This window comes from Schistocerca serialis, chromosome 9 (assembly GCF_023864345.2).
Source record: "Schistocerca serialis cubense isolate TAMUIC-IGC-003099 chromosome 9, iqSchSeri2.2, whole genome shotgun sequence".
Taxonomy (NCBI): Eukaryota; Metazoa; Arthropoda; class Insecta; order Orthoptera; family Acrididae; genus Schistocerca; species Schistocerca serialis.
In genome coordinates this window covers 52480510-52501679 of record NC_064646.1, presented here as the reverse complement: position 1 = coordinate 52501679, position 21170 = coordinate 52480510, and the positions used below count along the sequence as shown (strand labels likewise).

The 21170-nt window shown below is 45.0% G+C and overlaps 1 protein-coding gene across 1 annotated transcript in view; it reads left to right on the top strand.

The window, feature by feature from the left end:
• Positions 1-21170, top strand: part of LOC126419098 (glucose dehydrogenase [FAD, quinone]) — a 116006-nt gene that overhangs the window by 58159 nt on the left and 36677 nt on the right. Inside the window, exon 2 of the mRNA XM_050086196.1 lies at positions 20390-20745. Coding sequence (XP_049942153.1) covers positions 20392-20745 — 354 coding nt within the window. The 5' untranslated portion in view covers positions 20390-20391. The remainder of the gene's footprint in view (positions 1-20389; positions 20746-21170) is intronic.

Genomic DNA, 21170 nt, shown 5'->3' with positions numbered 1-21170 from the left:
CTGGAAAAAACACACTGAGGATCTGCTGAAACGTTTGAGTTCAGCTACTTATGTTATTAGGGTCACTGCAAATTTTGGCGATATACATCTGAGTAAATTACCTTATCATGCCTACATGCCTATTTTCATTCTCTGCTTTCGTGTGGCATCATATTCTGGGGTAACTCATCATTGAGTAAAAGAGTGTTCTTTGCACAAAAGCGTGTAATCAGAATAATTGCTGGAGCTCATTCAGGATCATCCTGCAGACACTTATTTAAAGAGCTAGAAATCTTCACTGTAGCCTCACAATATATATATCCACTTATGAAATTTGTTGTTAACAATCCGAACGAATTCAAAAGTAATAGCAGTGTACATAGCTACAACACTAGGAGAAAGGATGATCTTCACTACTCAAGGTTAAATCAAACTTTAGCTCAGAAGGGGGTAAATTATGTTGCCACAAAAGTCTTTGGTCACTTACCTAACACCATCGAAAGTCTGACAGATAGCCATATAGCATTTAAAAGGAAATTTAAAGAATTTCTTAATGGCAACTCCTTCTACTCATTAGATGAATTTTTGGATATAGTAAGTGGGTAATTTCCCAACCCCCACAAAAAAATTATTGAGTGTCATGTAATATTTTGTGTAATGTAATATCTTATATAGACACCTTTTATTAACCTGACACGTTCCACATCATTACGAAGTGTCGTATTCATGATCTATGGAACAAGTACTAATCTAATCTACGCATATGTACAACAGAAAATTAAGCAGGAAATTATCCAAGAAAGACTGTCGTTCCATGGGCAAATTCAAACAATTACATTTGTCAAACACAATCAAAAGTGTACGTTTTGAAAAATGAAAAGGTAAGAAAGTGCATGAAGATATAGAACGAGGTTAAGAGAGGAGAAAATAGAGAAACTGAAGTCTGAGGTAATCTAGTCTTTGTTTTCTCTACGAAACTCGTAATATCCCAAGGCCATAACATAATGAGACTTGAGTTCGTGCCAGCTAACTACTTTTATCTTCAAGAAACTTTGTTACTTTCCCAGAGATCAGCTATCCCAATTGCCTAACAGAGTAGTAATTACAACTTCCCTGCGAGATCCCTGCACAGCATTGTTCGAATCGCAGTTAATATTTCCTACAGGAAAATTTGTCAAAAGAATGCATTATAGCTGCATCAACCAGAAGAGAACCATTTCGATATCAACTATATTATAAAGAATTTCGTACGTTCAAAAGGAACACATTAGTGAAGAACAACAGAATTACATGTGTATTGTTTTCCACAAAGCCTGGTTTCTGTGGCTATGAGTAACACATCGTGCCATCGCTGTTTGGTGACGTAATTCTTTATTTGACTATTTACTTTTAAATCATGTTCCTAGGTACACGAGGGACGTTCAATGAGTAATGTAACACATTTTTTTCTGAAACCATCTTAATTTTATTCAGGATTAGAATGACCTAATTTATTCCCCATTCTTTTGGCTAGAGAAACCTTACCTTTAAACGTAATCTCCGTCCAATGCGACGGTCTGAGCCCACCTTGCTGCTGGCGTGGCGGCTCTCTGCTGGTCCACGTCGGAGCCAACATCCGGCTGAGCCACGTTCCGCTTCCCGCGGAGTCCATCATCCACTGGGCCACACAGACGGAGGTCGGAAGGTGCGAGATCCTGGCTGTAAGGTTGACGAGGAACAACAGTCCAATGAAGTTTTGTCAGCTCCTTTCGGTTGCGTACACTTGTGTAAGGCCTTGCGTCGTCACGGACTGGTGAGGTTCGTTTCCATTTTTGGGCTGACGAACACGTTGAAGTTGGCCTTCAGTTTCCTCAGGGTACCTCAATACACTTGAGGGGTGATCGCCGAATCGTGAGGGAGGACATCAAACAGAATAGCCTCTTCAGAGCCCCAGAAGGCCGTCGCCCTGACTTTATCGGCTGAGGGCGCGGCTTCCAACTTTTTCTTCGGAGGAGAGGTGGTGTGGCGCCACTCCACGGAGTACCGTCTGTTTCCGGTTCGAAGTGGTGAACAAATGTTTCATCGCCTGTGAAGATGTTCGACAAAAAACTGTCACGGTCAGCTTCGTAAGGTGCAAACAATTCCGCACAGATGATCCTCCGTCGCTCTTTATCGACTTCTGTTAGGCGCTGAGGAAGCCGGCGGGCAAAGACCTTCGAGTATGCCAATTAAGGGACGAGTGTGTCAGCACTGCCAACAGAGACGCCGAGAGACGCAGCGCAGTGTTTGACTGTGATCTGCCGATCACTTCCAGCGTAGCCGTCCGCTAGTTCCGACGTCGCTGGAGCCGCAGCCGCGTGCAGCCACTGCGCGGCACATCGGACAGGTCTGCGCGACTTTGTTGCGTGATGACAGATGCTTCGGCCAACGACTCACCGTGCTTTTGTTCACCGCCAGGTCTCCGTAAACATTCTGCTGGCGCCTATGAATATCTGCGACGCTTTGGTTTTCCGCCGAAAGAAACGCAGTGACAGCTTTCTGTTTGGAACGCACCTCCGTCACAGACGCCATTTTGAAGGCCACGTTCGGCGCCGCCACCCTCGTGAAACTATAGAGGCTAGAGGGGGAATATTCCACGATTACCCATAAATAGTTCCGCATTTTTTCAACCGAAATTTGCCGAGAGCAAATGTATTACTGGAGACCCTAGTATTCTGTTATCTGCTATCGAAAACCACTCAATGATGATGATTACGACGTTAGCTTTCTGGGGCGCCAAACTGCGCGGTCATCAGCGCCCGTACAAAGCCCCCATTTTTACACAATCCAGTCTAGCCATTGTCACGAATGATGATGATGATGATGATGATGATGATGATGGAAGGATGAGGGCTACATAAACACCCAGTCCCCGGGCAGAAAATCCCCAACCCGGCCGGCACTCGTACCCGGGACTCCGTGATCTAGAGGCAGCAACGCTGAAAACTAGACCACGAGCTGCGGACGAAAATCACTCAACCACACTGGGATTTTTGTATAATGTGTACCACGGACGACCGCATAAATTTTCCCATGGAGGAACTGGGGGGCTACACTTTCAAACTGCCATTTTTTTATATAAATAAGTACCCCATATTCGATATGTGTCATGCCCTAAGAACTAAATGTCATAGGTGACCTTCAATCTTACAGAAGTGAAGTTTATGCACTCAGCATATGAGCAAAAACCCTGTCCTCAAGATTCGACGAATGCTGCCCTCTCCACTCCCCCTCCCAGCCCTTGCTGACGTGAGGTATGTAGACACTGACAGTGGTAAAATCCACAGATGGAATACGCCGGGGAGGACAGTGGTGTAGGAAGAGACCAACGTCCATTTCGCCACGCATAGTTAGGCTGTCTTACCAAGTGCAAGTGCAAGTGAGACGTAAATGTTCTTAAAATAGCCGGCCGGGATGGCCGAGCGGTTCTAGGTGCTACAGTCTGGAACCACGCGACTGCTACGGTCGCAGGTTCGAATCCTGTCTCGGGGATGTATGTGTGTGATGTCCTTAGGTTAGTTAGGTTTTACTAGTTCTAAGTTATAGGGGACTGATGACCTTAGAAGTTAAGTCCCATAGTGCTCAGAGCCATTTTGTTCTTAAAATAAGCTCTTCGCGGATCATAAAGAAGTTCGTTGGTATTAGTTTCGGTAAAATCTTCTGCAGCTGGACTGGGTACATATTCTGGCTATAAGTCCGTGAATTATAGTAATGAAAGTTCTGACTTTCGTCTTGTTGGTAAGGCGCATTTCGCAATATCGAACATTCTTCCGTTATCTGTGTATTCTGTGTCTCTTACGGAAGGAGCCTTGTGCTGTGCAGTCAGGATGTGGAGGGACCTAGTAAGTGCACCCCTCGCTCTGCGTACGCACATCTGACTGGCTGCGCTGCGACAAGGGCCTCTGTCCAGTGTGAGTCGCCTGTCCCTCTTATTGTCGCTCATAGCTTTACTGTGAGGAAGTAGACCCTATTATCTATATGAGCAGTACACGCTGGTCTCGTACTTCAGCTAATCGGTACACGACTGCCATTTAAATTACACGTGCAGGGAACTGTAACAAAGATTTGCACCCCTTCCTCCAACTACAATGACCCTAATAAAATGACGCACGCAAAAGCAACAAAATGACCCTCCACGAGTTCCGATGGTATGTGATGTTATTTCAGTGCTTGCAATATCGAGTAAATTTACAAAGAGCTGTGCAGTATGAGCCTGCTGATCGTATGACATTGCTCTCACCTCTGGCCTGGACACAGGCACTAATTCGGCTGCGAAGGGTGCCAAAGCCATCGTATCCCCTCTCGAGGGAACTTGGCCCACAACAGTTGAAACTGGTTTTCACATCTCGGATACTGCACTGAGACATCTCGTCAGAGAGGGTCCCATACACAGGAGTACTGTACGAGCACCACAACGGGGGAATCTTTCTGGCTACGGGAGTACCTCACCAGCACGCAAACCGCTCATTCAGAAATACGACGTGCGGACGAGCATTATCCTGTTGAAAAATGGCACGATGATACTGTCGCATAAGAGCTAACAGGCGTGGACACAGGAGTCCGTTACGTACCGTTGTGCCGTCAGACTTCCCCCAATCACTACCCTCACCTGATGTAGCGATGGCTCCGGTCACCGTCACGCCATGAGTAACACCGCTGTGCCTCTCCTAAACATTGCAGGAGTGGTATCTCTCCCCAGACCCCGCCATGCGCACCGACGATGGTCAACAGCAATCGTTAAGAATCATGGTTCAGCGCTACACCGTTCAACAGCAGTCCGTGCTTCACTGCCGCGGCACCGCTCCAAAAGCAGCCTAGGCATGGCTTAACTCCCTGGTCCAGCTGCTGCTGGTCTCCAACCATTGACGCGGGAGCACACAGGATGTTGTAAGGAATCTACCACTTGTTCTCGGGTGGCAGGCACAGTGTGTTTGGTCCACAACACTGCGACCCTCCCCTGATGCGGTCAGGCGTAGTCAGCAATGGATCACCATCACATCCGAAACCCCACATATCTGGATACTGCACCACTCGACCAGCCGGCCAAATGGGCAACCACAATGAGGCCCCTTTCAAACTCTGTCAAGTGCTGACAATGCTGTCTCACATGCGTACGCGGCATCTCCTTCACAATCATCACTCAAAATCTCTCTTTGTTCACGCCCCTTATCCTAAGCATGAACAACACTAATGCAGTCTGGTGGCCGTTCTCCCTGTCACAAAGAACTGCAACTCTTAATCACTCACATAACCTCGCCCCCCACTCCCTCCAGTAGAGTGCGCGTGTTCGAAGTCACATTGACTTCCTACCACGTCTCCTCGTTTTCTGGGTGCTTCATTTTTTTCGTCATTCAGCGTATAATTGCTGCTACGGTGACCTGGTTTGATATCCAGTGCTAAAGTCTTAACTTACAATGTTTCCAGGAGTCCTATACCGCTCAGAAGTGAGCAACATACACTATGTGATCAAAAGTATCCGGACGCCTGGCTGAAAATAACTTATTCGTGGCGCCCTCCATCGGTAATGCTGGAATTCAATATGGTGTTGGCCCACTCTTAGCCTTGTTGACAGCTTCCACTCTCGCAGGCATACATTCAATCAGGTGCTGGAAGGTTTCTTGGGGAATGGCAGTCCATTCTTCACGGAGTGCTGCAATCAGGAAAGGTATCGATGTCGGTCGGTGAGGTCTGGCACGAAGTCGGCGTTCCAAAACATCCCAAAGGTGTTCTATAGTATTCGGGTCAGGATTCAGTGCAGGCAAGTCAATTACAGGGATGTTATTGTCGTGTAACCATTATGATCGGGTGCTCGATCGTGTTGAAAGATGCATTATCCATATCCGAATTGCTCTTCAACACTGGGAAGCAAGAAGGAGCTTAAAACATCAATGTAGGCCTGTGCTGTGATAGTGTCACGCAAAACAACAAGAGGTGCTGGCCGCCTCCATGAAAGAAACGACCACACCATAACATCACCGACTCCGAATTTTACTGTTGGCACTACACACGCTGGCAGATGACGTTCACCGGGCATTCGCCATACCCACACCCTGGCACCGTATGGCCTCATTGTGTACCGTGATTCGTCACTCCACACAACATTTTTACACTGTTCAATCGTCCAAAGTTACGATCCTTACACTGAGCGAGGCGTCTTTTGTCATTTACCGGCGTGATGTGTAACTTATGAGCAGCCGCTCGACCATGAAATCTAAGTTTTCTCAGCTCCCGCCAAACTGTCATAGTACTTGCAGTGGATGCTGATACAGTTTGGAATTCCTGTGTGATTGTCTGGATAGATGTCTGCCTATTACACATTACGAACCTCTTCAACTGACGGTGGTGTCTCTCAGTCAACAGACGAGGTCGGCCTGTACGCTTTTGTGCTGTACGTGTCACTTCACGTTTCCACTTCACCGTCACATCAGAAGCAGTAGGCCTAGGGATGTTTAGGAGTGTGGAAATCTCGCGTACAGGCGTGTCACACAAGTGACACCCAATCATCTGACCAAGTTCGAAGACCATGAGTTCCGCGGAGCGCCCCACACTGCTCACTCTCGATGTCTAATGACGTCGCTCACCTAATATGAAAAACGTGTGTTATTTGGGTGTCCGGATACTTTTGATTACATAATGTAGCTTCAGACAAGACACTTATACAGGGTGGTCCATTGATCGTGACCGGGCCAGATATCTCACGAAATAAGCGTCAAACGAAAAAACTGCAAAGAACGAAATTTGTCTAGTTTGAAGGGGGAAACGGGATGGCGCTATGGTTGGCCCGCTAGAAGGCGCTGCCATAGGTCAAACGGATATCAATTGCGTATTTTTAAAATAGGAATCCCCAATTTTTATCACATATTCGTGTAATACGTAAAGAAATATGAATGTTTTAGTTGGACCACTTTTTTCGCTTTTGTGATAGATGGCGCTGTAGTAGTCACAAATATATGGCTCACAATTTTAGACGAACACTTGGTAACAGGTAGGTTTTTTTAAATTAAAATACAGACCGTCGGTACGTTTGAACATTTTATTTCGGTTGTTCCAATGTGATACATGTACCTTTGTGAACTTATCATTTCTGAGAACGCATGCTGTTACAGCGTGATTACCTGTAAATACCACATTAATGCAATAAATGCTCAAAATGATGTCCGTCAACCTCAATGCATTTGGCAATACGTGTAACGACATTCCTCTCAACAGCGAGTAGTTCGCCTTCCGTGATATTCGCGCATGCATTCACAATGCGCTGACGCATGTTGTCAGGTGTTGTCGTTGGATCACGATAGCAAATATCCTTCAACTTTCCCCACAGAAAGAAATCCGGGGACATCAGATCCGGTGAACGTGCGGGCCATGGTATGGTGCTTCGACGACCAATCCTTCTGTCATGAAATGTGCTATTCAATACCGCTTCAACCGCACGCGAGCTAAGTGCCGGACATCCATCACGTTGGAAGAACATCGCCATTCTGTCATGCAGTGAAACATCTTGTAGTAACATCGGTAGAACTTCACGTAGGAAATCAGCATACATTGCATCATTTAGATTGCCATCGATAAAATGGGGGCCAATTATCCTGCCTCCCATAATGCCAAACCATACATTAACCAACCAAGGTCGCTGATGTTCCACTTGTCGCAGCCATCGTGGATTTTCTGTTGCCCAATAGTGCATATTATGCCGGTTTACGCTACCGCTGTTGGTGAATGACGCTTCGTCGCTAAATAGAACGCGTGCAAAAAATCTGTCATCGTCGCGTAATTTCTCTTGTGCCCAGTGGCAGAACTGTACACGACGTTCAAAGTCGTCGCCAAGCAATTCCTGGTGCATAGAAATATGCTACGGGTGCAATCGATGTTGATGTAGCATTCGCAACACCGACGTTTTTGAGATTCCCGATTCTCGCGCAGTTTGTCTGCTACTGATGTGCGGATTAGCCGCGACAGCAGCTAAAACATTGGGCATCATCATTTGTTGCAGGTCGTGGTTGACGTTTCACATATGGCTGAACACTTCCTGTTTCCTTAAATAGCGTAACTATCCGGCGAACGGTCCGGACACTTGGATGATGTCGTCCAGGATACCGAGCAGCATACATAGCACACGCCCGTTGGGCATTTTGATCAGAATATCCATACATGAACACGATATCGACCTTTTCCGCAATTGGCAAACGGTTCATTTAAACACGGGTAATGTATCACGAAGCAAATACCGTCCGCACTGACGGAATGTTACGTGATGCCACGTACTTATACGTTTGTGACTATTACAGCGCCATCTATCAGAAAGCGAAAAAAGTGGTCCAACTAAAGCATTCATATTTCTTTACGTACTACACGAATATGAAATAAAAAATGAGGGTTCCTATTTAAAAAAACGCAGTTGATATCCGTTTGATCAATTGCTGCGCCATCTAGCGGGCCAACCATAGCGACATCTGGTTTCCCCCTTCAAGCTAGACGAGTTTCGTTCTTTATAGTTTTTTCGTTTGGCGCTTATTTCGTGAGATATTTGGCCCGGTCACTATCAATGGACCACCCTGTATGTACGGAGATATTTCCAAACAAAACCTTAGACCTCCCACATGATTCGTCACCATCAATCAGTAACATTGTCTTAAATGCGTGAATAAGCCATCTCCATATATAAAATCAAACGATATATTGTATACACCGATTTCTGTGCTACTGCAATAACTAACTCGCTAAAGTCCTCCGTTACGACTACCACCCACTTTCGTCGAGGACCTTAAAAACACAAAGCACAAAATCTCTTTCACCCACCACCCTAGAAAATCATAATTTATCATTATGATTTGAAACTACAAATCACAATGTGGAATGCGGGTGCCAGGTTCCTCCCCACTCCCGTTCAAGAACAAATGCCAATAACACTGCCAGACGACTCGGTATTGGTGGAAACCTAGAGAAGGCGTAATCCTGTTTTACACTAATAGTTGCTATTGACCACACTAAATACTTTTAAAAATGATGACACCTAGTCTAACTCTCTTCTGGTAGATGCATGTGGACTATGTTTTCTTTGGGCAAAGCTCCCTCCCTGTAAAAATGTTAACTGCCATGCGAACAACTCTGTTCACGTAATTCACACGGAAGTTTTAATCATGGATTCAGCAAACTAAATGGAAGCGCAAGTCTCTCGAAAACAAACTAATTATACTTTATAAAAAGAACTCGTCTAAGATAAATTCAGTTCTCACCAATTAATGCCCTAGTGATATTAACTGTTACGTAAAAACCAAGGCTCAAATTACCGTAAGGACAGCCGCGCTTTCAAGCTACTAGTTTATGACACGCAACCCAGCAGATGCTCAGTTCTCTAAGGACACTTGTACTGCGAAGTTTATCACCACGCAAGTTTGGCCTGATAACAAGGCTAACTAAACTACAGATTTCCTCACATTTGTCATGAGAGAAAATAATAATATCCCAACGAGACACAGGGTTTCTAGTAAATGAATCAATTAAATTAGGATCCAAGAAAAGCTCATGGAAAGTAAGTCACCAAATGAAATTGCACTCTGCAGCGGTATGTGCGCTTATTTGAAATTCCCGGGGCTTGAAAGGAGGCTGGAGTGAGGAGTCGCGGAGAAGATGAGGCTTCGGGGCCGGTCGTGAACCGTGCTCGGTCAGCAGAGCATTTGTGCAAAGATCCCAGGTTTAAGTCTCACTCCGCCATACAGTTTTAATCTACCAGGAAGTTCGACAGTGAATTACACTGGTGAAGAGACTGAACGCGGGTCGTATCGACAGAAAGGATTTCTATTTTTATTTTTTGTTATTCTTTCGTTACATGCGAGCGATTAACAATGTTTGAGCCACTTGGTTGGCTTTACGCTTTGCCCAGTACACTTCCAACTATTCACTCTCTTTTGTCCTTCCCTCTGCTGTCGAATTTCTGCCCTGGCTTCTTGGAAACCTTCTCAGTTTTTCATTTTGTTTCTACATTTTCTCCTGTCTTCAATTTCTTGATTAATTATGGCAACTTCTCCTTCTGCCTTTTAAGGTTTCGAAATGAACAGTTCTTCTTGTCAGTCTATTAGGACTCTTTCTTCGAATGTGCCACTGGAACGTTACACTTATTCTCCTAACCTCATGTCTATTTTGTTTTTCTTAATTCACCTTTGTATTCTATGTTACTCCTCAATTCAAATGTATCTACTGCGGTCGTATTTCCTAATAAATTCCTCAAACCTCTCTCTTTCTTTTTCCTGATCTATCCGTTACCTTTATTGGAAGTAAATTGGTACTTCTGATGCATGTATGAAGTCAGATAGTATTTTAGTCAATATTTGCATTTGTAGAGAGTAGTTTCGATAGTGTAGTCAGTTGCTTTTACTTTTATTTGCTTTTTTATAGCTGAAGCGCTGTCGTGGGCTTTCCCGTGGGTCAGAGGAGGGAGATCACAGCAGTATATTATACTTCTAGGAATTGTCCGCAGCAGCGGCGAAGGCTTTCCCCATTCTGGAAAGGGTGGCGCAAGAACAGCGTCGCATCCGCCACAAGGCAGCGTGCGGCAATTACCGCCCGGCAGAGGGAAGTCCACACCGACGGCTCTGTTACGTGAGCACCAAAACACAAACTACTCGGGAGAGGGGAGTTTAGAGGCGCCGCTGTCTGACCACAGCGAAAATGCAGACTCTGTAGGAGGTGCAGTGCGGTTTCAGGACCCACTGGCGTCAGAGACCGAGCCAGACCTCGGAGTGCGCAAAGACAGCACGGGAAGTCGCTCGTAGATAATCTGAAGCTATGTCCCAGATTTTGCATGAAGTGATTTAGCTAAACCAAGTAAAACCTCTGTCTCGATTCCAAACGATAATTTTTAGTCACATTGATCGTTTTTCTTACATTTAACTACTAATAGCTGCTGAAGTCCTACATTTTCTTTCTTTCTCTTTTCTGAGTCGTCACCGTTCTGACTGGTTTGATGCGTCTCGCGAAGAATTCCTCCGCCGCACCATCCTCTTCACTTCACAGTAGCACATTTAACCTACGCCCTCAGTTATTCGCTGCATACATTCCAGTCTATACCTTCCTCTACACTTCGTACCCTCTGTAAGTAGGCTGTTTAGGTTTTTATATTGGTAACGCCACGTAGTAGTGCTCTGTATGAAAATCACTGGCTGTGCTGTGTGCAGTATGTTGCTGGTTAGCATTGTTGTTTGCTATTGTAGTGTTGGGCAGCTGGATGTTAACAGCGCGTAGCGTTGCGCAGTTGGAGGTGAGCCGCCAGCAGAGGTGGATGTTGGGAGAGAGATGGCGGAGTTTTGAGAGCGGATGATCTGGACGTGTGTCCATCAGAGACAGTAAATTTGTAAGACTGGATGCCATGAACTGCTATATATTATGACTTTTGAACACTATTAAAGTAAATACATTGTTTGTTCTCTATCAAAATCTTTCATTTGCCAACTATGCCTGTCAGTAGTTAGTGCCTTCAGTAGTTTGAATCTTTTATTTAGCTGGCAGTAGTGGCGCTCGCTGTATTGCAGTAGTTTGAGTAACGAAGATTTTTGTGAGGTAAGTGATTCATGAAAGGTATAGGTTATTGTTAGTCAGGGCCATTCTTTTGCAGGGATTTTTGAAAGTCAGACTGCGTTGCGCTAAAAATGTTGAGTGTCAGTTTAGTGTTGATCAGAATAAGTAAGGAGAGAAATGTCAGTTCTGCTGTGCTGTTTAAAGATCAAATAATGTAAGAGGTTTATCAGCACAGTAATTCATTAATTTTTCAAAGTGGACGTTTCACCTCTACAGTTCCCTCTAGTACCATTGACGTTACTCGTATTACCTGATGACTGTTTTCGTTATGTTCCTTTCTTCGACGATTCGCAGAGAATCTCCTCATTCCTTGTTAGTCAACTCGATTTGCAACATTCTTGTACACTTCGATTCTCTAGTGTTCCATTTTTCCCACTGGCCATGATTCACTACCATAGGATTCTGTTTTCCAACAGTACATTCTCAGAAATTTCTTTCTCAAATTAAGGCATTTGTTTGATACTAGTCTTTGCCGGTACTATGTCCTCCTTGCTTCGCCCATCATAGGTTACTTTGCGTCCCAGGCAGCAGAATACCTTAACTTCGTCACCACCAACTTTGATGTTAAGTTTCTCATTTCTGCTACTCCCCAAGGTGAATGTGACCACGAGAAAAAGAAGCTCTACAGCACTATCACAAAATAATTAAAGCTCCTCGCATTAAACTGTTCATCGTTGGGTATTATAGCGCGACTGTTTCCAATATCTAACTGTGCCCTTATGCATTCTGAAGGCTCATGAAACTGTATCTTCTAGTTCGAATAATTTACAATCAGGTGTGAACAGCAAGTGGATTACAACGGAAATGCCACTGTCACAATACACAAAGAAGCTAATTTAACGAACGAACGCCTTGTATTTAAAATTATTCAAGATAGCAAAAGAAAGGGTGCAAAAGTATACTTTTGAATGAAGCAAATACTTTCGCATTTAAACACTATTTTTTTATAATATAATTATATGTTATCCCCATCGTTATTTGGTATCTCCTTAAAAGATGAATAAAACGATATATTCCTTGTGAATTTCTGCAGTGAAACTTCCGGCGAAATACGTGGAAACGCTCCAAGTGTTGAAGTGAATGCATCGATACTTTCTAAAATGAGACGGTAGGTGTTTCACATATTTTCTCACTTCACTATGATCGCTTAACTCGCTACTACTGTTAACTTATTACTATTGCTCTCAAAGTGCTACTATAATAATTACTTTTCTCGTTTGTTCAGAGATTTTTGTGATAAATGTGTTACTTGTTAGTCCAGAAAAGTGTTAGTTGAGCTGAAATTTGTAAATTTGCGAATGCGACAGAGTATTTTAAGCTGTTTGCTTCAACTTTCGTTGTCGGCGGTAATGCGTTTGACGTCATGAAAACTCCATAAAGCATATTTACACAACATTCCCTGATTCACAGTTTACACTAGACACATTGTACATGTATCTAGTTTCTGGATTGGGGCAGATACCTCGTACTCAGTAGCCTATGAGATAGGTGTGTGTGTGTGTGTGTGTGTGTGTGTGTGTGTGTGTGTGTGTTGAGAGAGAGAGAGAGAGAGAGAGAGAGAGAGAGAGAGAGAGAGAGAGAGAGAGAGAGAGAGACGGGGAGAGGGGGGGGGGGGGTAGGGGGAGGCACGAAACATAGGGAGCCTCCTAATAGTTCTAACACTGCCGAAACATATATTGTTTAACAGAAAAAGGAAATTGTTTTGTCCAATGCAGAATCCTTACTTTTTTCCGAACCAAGGCGAACTCCAGTAGTGACCTTTCTGAACGAATCTCCTCAAGATGAATGAATGTCTGTTCTTTCCAGTTTATGTGACGATTTAACAGCTATTTCAAAGCCCACTGAGCAGCCAGCGTGGCACATGGCAGTACGCTTGTCGCTGGCGGAGTACTGGTTATCCGTCATGTTTCAGTGTTTCTGGCAATACATGTCGACAGAACGAATGTCGCAGTGGACTAATTAAAGACCGCTCTACTGAATGAGCACGTCAAATTCCTTTTTAAAAATAGCTTTCTTGTAATGAGAAACGAACCGACTCACAATCGACAGTGGGCGCCGCGACAGAGATGTGTCTGGGATGACTCGCGCTACACGCTGCAAACACAAAATTTCACACACCTGCCGAAACACTAGAGAAAATTCTCCTCAAGGCTATTAAGAGAGGTGCAGAAAATAATAATCATTAACGCCGGAAAAGGTGTAGCTGACAGATGTTGATCAATGTCGAGAACGTCTCCGCACTGTCGCATGAAGTCATCGCATGTTAGATGCTTACTACTGATTCTTCTTTCATGCTGGGACGTTGACCTCGGCGGCTCCCTGATGCTTGCTAGCGGAACAGGCTGTAAGAGCCGCCTCAGTTGGCTACAAACATACCACCATGAGTTAATTGTCGGGTTGTAGAATGACATAATATATCATTTGCTACAGTCAGATTTCCTGTAGCTTCGAGGAGAATGCGATACTGTTCGACAGCCTGATTTAGGACGCAGTTTTACAAATGCCTCCATTCATCCCTCCATCCATCCATCCATCCATCCATCCATCCATCCATCCATCCATCCATCCATTTCTTACAAAACTTTTGTCTCCGCCATTTTTGAAGAATTCCTTGAGACGATGTTGGCAACATCCTTCCAGCACAACAAAATAATGGCTGCATTATATTATGCGTAGATTGTGTGACGGCCACATTATTCACAGCGATCAAAGCTTCTTGGATACAGAGAAGCGATATCACGAACTTGTAGGTACTGTTTTCCCCGTTTTTCATTTGGTAGTGTTAGGACATCAATTCAGCACTTCACTACTAGAGCACAGATCAAAGCAGTACAAAATCTTTTCCATTAAGTTTTTTTTAGTGAAAATTAGAAGCAAGAACACGAATGGCGGATATTAACTTCACTCCCTCCAAATGAATTTCGCCGACCTTTGTTGGTCTTCTTGCAACACGAGATCGCAAAAGCAGGAAGGTAATGTGTTCAGTACAGAACTTCATCTCTTGGAAATAATGAGTAGACAAGCACTCATACCAAAAGTTTGTGAGGCTAAATAAAGACAATAGTGTATTCAGAGAAACGATTTCGAGAACATGTCATCTTCAGGAAGTCCTTCCCACCCGAACGTCTGTGTTACATTGACTTCTCTAATCCAGTAAATCCTTTCTGGCGTATTCTGGTATGGTACTTGTAAGCGTTCAAGTTAATTTATTTTTGCCGCTTCATCTTGTAGTACTGAGCAATGTCTCTCTCTCAATGCAGGGATAAGTCAAATATATTTTATGAACGTACCCATTCACATTTTGTTACACGTGTAATAGGGAATAGAACACATTCTCACAAAGAGAGTCTCCCACGACTCTATTCACGTTTGTACATTTGTAATGCAAACACATAAAATTAATTGTATGAATTACAACTCTGCTACGCTCGCAAATTACGTTCAGCCCTTCGTAACATTGTCGTGTTGATTTACGGCGCCTTAAGTCGCGACACAGAGCTCTCAGTTTTTAATGAGCCGAGTATTCATCCTTCACGTTACGAGCAAAGAGAGCGTAGAGCACACGACAAGTGCGAGTTTATTGTTCATTGATAGTAAACAGCAACTCAGCAACGACCGGCAGTACGTAATCACTGAATACGGTGCCATAAATCAAAGGAGCTCTTGCTCAACCAGACGTCGAAATGAACAAAGGCCTGGCAACGTTCTCTAAGCAAGTTCAACTGCAAACTCAGCAATTTGTCGTTTACGTCGTGCGAGGTGTACCCAAAACATCCTGGAACTTTGTCTACAAACTTTTTCTGCGCTTACCTTTTCCTTACTGTGCACTGTCTCCTTCGAAATTCTCTCCTCCAATTGATACACCGCCCCCAACGCCGTTTCCACTCCCGGAAGCAGTCTTGGTACGCCTTTTGCTGGATCGCGCGAAGCGCCGTCTGCGAATTTTCTTTAAAATCGTCTACCGCTGCAAATCTTCGTCGTTTCAACGGGGTTTCCAACTTTGGAAATAAAAAAAGTCTGCAGGGATCAGGTCAGGAGCGTACAGACGATGAGGCAACAAAGTGTTTTCGTTTTTTGTGCAATATCACGCACCGACAGGGATGGATGTACGGGGGCGTTATCTCTGTGCAAGAACCGTGAGCTGTCTCGCCACATTTCAGACCGTTTCCGTCGCAAGTTTTCTCGCAGGCGTCGCAACCCAGTTCGACAGTACCGTCGATTAACAGACTGTCCCTGTGGCACCAACTCCTGATGAACTCATGTTTCAAAGTCAAATACAACCGTCAGCATGGCGTTGACACTTGACCTGACCCGACGAGCTTTCTTTGGCCTTGGAGAACCTTTCCCGCTCCATTATGAAGATTGAACCTTGGTCTCAACATCATAACCGTAGACCCACGTCTCATCAGCAGTTGTGATTCTCTTAAGGAACATCTCGCTCTCACTTGCGCGACCCAAAAGCTCTTCACAGACTGCGAGGCGAACGACTTCCTGGTCTTGACTCGTGAGCCGCGCGACGAACTCGGCGGCAGCACGATGCACTCCAAGATGCTGTGCCAGGATTTCATGACACGTTCCAGTTGAAACCCGACAATGTCTCCGACAGTCGGTCTTCGATTGGGTTAAGCACACGTTACCATAGGTTTCCTGCCTCACTTGCTGTGTCTCTGTAAAGTTTTTGAGTTTCCCGCAAAAATTTAATATACACGCGTTGCTCCTCTAACTCCGCCATCTCGAAATTCGCTAACTATGCGACAAAACGTTCTACTCAATACAGTACCGCAGAATAACTAAAAACAGACATACAACAATGAAACTTCCGGCAGTTACTCATTAAACGCAGGCGTGTGCAGGGATGCCAACCGCACTTCGCTGCAACACACCATTCGCGCGAAATTACGAATGTTCAGAAATCTTTTGAACAGGCCTCATAAATGGTTCTACCGCATTTCATTGCTACTCGTGTTAGTTCGCTTAAAAGTAACAACAAATTGCTTCCGTTCGTCTGATTTACGCTAAGACATTTCGTCGTCAGTATGGTATGTTTTTCCCCCGCTGAGGTAAAATATTCATCCTACACTTTCGTTAAGAGAGTCACAAGACGAACTCAGCGTCCTTTTCCTTTTCTTTTTTTCCCCTTCCTGCCGCGCATAAAAAAAGGTTGATATTACGAGGGAAACTTACATCAAGGGCGGAAATACTCAAGCGACTTGCGCTGAAAGCAGAAGCTCACTGGGAGTTCGTGTTTCTTCCTCTGCCTGTGGGTGACAACCTAACATTCGTTCCAGCCAGTCTGTCAGTTACAATCATGCTACATCTCTGTTTTTAGATAACGAGGAAGATTTTTTATAGCTATCAGAAATATATAAAGTATACTCTATACTCCGTAAGAACAGGACTCGTAAGGTCCAACGGTACAGACCGACCGCCATGTCATCCTCTGACGATGGGCGTCACTGGACGCGGATATGGAGGGGCGTGTGGTCAGCACACTGCTCTCCCGGCAGTGGTCAGTTTCCGTGACCGGAGCCGCTACCTGTCAGACAAGCAGCTCCTCGACTGGCCTCACAAAGGCTCTGTGCCCCCTGCTTGCCAACAGCACTCGGCAGCGGTGATCTGAAGGGAACCGGTGTTTCCATTGCGGCAAGGGCGTTGGAAGATACATAACCTATGATAGTACAGCAATACAATGTATGATTATGCATTTTCATAACAATGAACACAAAATACCTGATGTTAGAGAGATGACGCGACTGGACATACCATCTAGCTGGAAACTTCTGTGATGTTGTTGCTGAATTACATGGAGGCGACGCCTGTGGACTGTAGCTGGATCGTGAATGAGCCTGAAAATTACAGCCTTCGTCGGCAATGAACACCAGTCAGCATGGGAGCATGAACCAAGCACCTGTTGTGCAGGTCCGCACGCAGAAACGCTCGCTGAACAGTCACTGAGGAGACGCTGTTCGTAGCCCCTTGGTTCACATAAACGGTTAGTTTTTCAAAACTTGCAAGTCTGTTTGCCTGGACACATCTCCGCAGCCATCGTTCACTGCTGTCGTCTATGACGCTATGGTTGTGGATAGCGCCGTTTTTCGATGTACGGTATACTTCAACCACAACGGTGCGGAACAGATGACTTAGCCCTTTCGGAAATGCTTCTACCCTTTGTCCGAAAGCCAATGATTATGCCCTTTTGGACGTCAGGCATATCGCTCCGTTCCCCCATTAGGACAACGACTGCACTGTTTTCCACGTCCCCTGGATGCGCCTTTTATACCCTCCACTGCTAGTGCTGCCACCTGTCGCGTACCAGTGACTGTTGCTCGTTGACGTCGAACGTAGGCTGCGGTCACACCAACGTGACTGGGGCTTGTATCCACCATACACTCGCCTGTCTACATGACGCACCAACCCATGTCAACTTCACTTCCATTCTGTGCACAACTACGACTTCCAGTCCAGTGTACTCTATTCCCTGGTCCCTGTATTTGTTTTCTTGCCTTTTCTTGTAGTTCTCATGATTCTTGTCTCCGCAGCCCTCTAAGGAACCACAGTTTCGGAATGGTTACCACTTTAAAAGCCCATATGTCACTCCTGTAATCTGACCTTATTTTTCCTCTTCGGACACATCAGAGATTAGTTTTGAAAACCGTGTTTACTTTGCCAAAGCCAATTTTACACTTCTGTTCATTTCTTTTGATGACCACCTAGGTGTTCACTTCAAGACCCCGAATACAAACAGCAAACTGTTTCCTGACTTCAGTGTTGTAAATGTGTGTGAAATCTTATAGGACTTAACTGCTGAAGTCATCAGTCCCTAAGCTTACACACTACTTATCCTAAATTATCCTACGGACAAATACACACACCCATGCCCGAGGGAGGACTCGAACCTCCGCCGGTACCAGCCGCACAGTCCACGAATGCAGCGCCTTAGACCGCTTGGCTAATCCCGCGCGGCTTCAGTGTTCATTTTGTTCTTTTTATACTTTATTTGGATGTCTGCCACGCTCTGCGGCAGAACGCTGGCCGTACCACCTAAAAATGTCGTGAGCTTGTGGCGCTACGCCCCTTTTTAAACACCAGGATGTGCTATGGCACTGAACACTTTCAGTCATAAGTGGAAAGTACTAAATCTTGACCTTAACAGACTTCTTTTTCAGCAGCGCGCCACAACGAAAATTGAATTAACGCAAAGGATTGCTTTGTTTAACTTTCTGCAAGTTCGCAAGCTGAGACAGACGAAGATTCAGTTTTGTGCGTATCAAACAATACGTGCTGGCAATTCTTAATATACCGGTCGGTGCCCCACTTCAATATTCAGTGACCTTCCAAACACAGATCGTTGGCTCGCTTTAATATTCAGTGACCTTCCAAATTCATCAATGAAATTTGGTTCTCAACTCAATCACCACATGACGATGACAGACTAAAATAATCACATATTTTTCTCGATCATATTCCATCACATCAACACGCTTGACTGAGAAACACGTCAACTTTCGTAGTTATCGATGTATATTTTCAAATTAGACATACGTGCTCTTAGCATCTAGTTTAAACAAGATCTCATCGTAAACATGGCATTTTTCCATTTCCAAGGTAGCTCTCCATTATTACAAAACATTTCAACAGTTATTTTCATTCATTAATTTGATTTAAGTCAAAGCCGATAACACGCGCCCCACAGACATACATTACTAGACTGACAATATCAAATACAAAAGAACTGGCACAAATGAATCGCAGCATGGCGGCGAGCGCAAAGGACATGTAAGCAGCTGTTTATTTACTGATAGTTGTAAGAAATGCGTATAAACGGACATAACTACGTTACCTTTAGAGTTTCGGCATAATGCTCAGTACATGCGTCGTGTTCGGCTCTAAAATTTCGTAAAGAAGAAGTTACAACGAAAGGAACATGTCTCAATGCAACCATAACTAGAAACATCTTACGTATTTTTGCATTTGTACTGTATCGAAGCCTAAATAATGACATTAAAATTTGTCTTATCTAAAATATCGGCAATGTTTAAATAGTTTACTTTTATTTAAGGGGTTTAATAAATCTAGTATTAACAGACGGAGCTTAAAGATGTGCTTTCAACCAGTTTTGCTCAAATTCGGATTTTCTTCGAATCGTAGTATGCTCGTTATCAGACTACTACTATAAGTTGAACGCTTTATTTGTCGTTATTAACAATCGTCTGTTTAAACGTGTGTATACATAACATGATGTTCTTTTCGTAACTGTAGTCTAGAATGTATATGTTAAACTCAACTAGTACGCAAATACTTGCTCAGCTGCAGCATTTATTTAGACCACCTCGTAAAACTTGCAACGTCATTTCGTTTCAGGAATCATAGTAGTACCATACATAAACTTCCTGCCGCCGCCATCTTGTCTCACCAAATGACAGGCTTCAGTAAAAGGCGCGCCTTTGCCAGCCTAGTAATGTATGTCTGTGACGCGCCGGCACTGTCTTCTCCCGCCCGACGGTCTTCCCGCGGAGGGCAACAGCGGCCGGCTCACGGAGAGTGGTGGCGTCTGGGAAGAGGTCGCCGACTGCAAGTTGTGGGGCCTATGCCCGATATGCAACAGAATACAAACAGAACATTGAGTACACAACTGAAACGTATTTACATACAGCCACAATGATTAACACTAATGCTATTCAAAGTAGGTCATCATACTGGTGTAATATTGACTCACCTGTCAACTGAGCGGTAGGACGTGTTGTAAATGTCTGGACCTTCCTGTCACACCACCAGCTGAGTACGGACGGACGCGGTGAGAGCACGTGGACTGTGTTCGCAGCGATGCCGCAGCCGGCGAGGTTCCGAGCGCGGCCGCGGCCGCTGCTGCTGCTGCTGCTGGCGCTGGTGGTGTGGAGTGGCGGTCGGTCGGCTGCCGCGGCGGACAGGCCGTCCATCCTGGAGTCGGCGTTTCACATCCTGGGGGACCTGGTGCAGCAGGCGCAGACCGAGCCGCGGGACATGGCGGACGCGGGCATGCTGGCCGAGTACGACTTTGTGGTGGTGGGGGCGGGCACCGGCGGCTGCACGCTGGCCAGCCGCCTCAGCGAGGTGCCCGAGTGGAACGTGCTGCTGCTGGAGGCCGGCCGCGAGGAGAACTTCGTCATGGACGTCCCCATCCTGGCCAGCTTCCTGCAGGTCCGTAGCTCGCCCGCAGTGGCCGCACTGTGTGTCAAACACTGTCACCTGTGGTGACTAGCTGATCAGTTGCGACATCACCTACTAGACGCTGCGTCTCAGCAACCCGAGTCATGACTCACTGTACGGACTGTGCCGAAGCAAAGCGACTGACAACCCGTCATACAGCCCACTGCTGCCATGGGCAAAGGAAACGATTTGTCCCAGTCTCGAAAAGGTGCTTAGGATGGACAGCATTCAAATACATTTTGTTTATAACAACGGTGATCGAGCTAAGTGACTGTGGATTAAATTACTAGAAGAAATATAGCAATCAGCCACTTTCGAAGTTTGTCTCTTCAAAGTGTAATATTCGTAGCAACAGAGTGTTTCACAATTCATGTTAAAGAGGCTGTAGTGGGAACTTAGTAAATGAAGTTTTACAT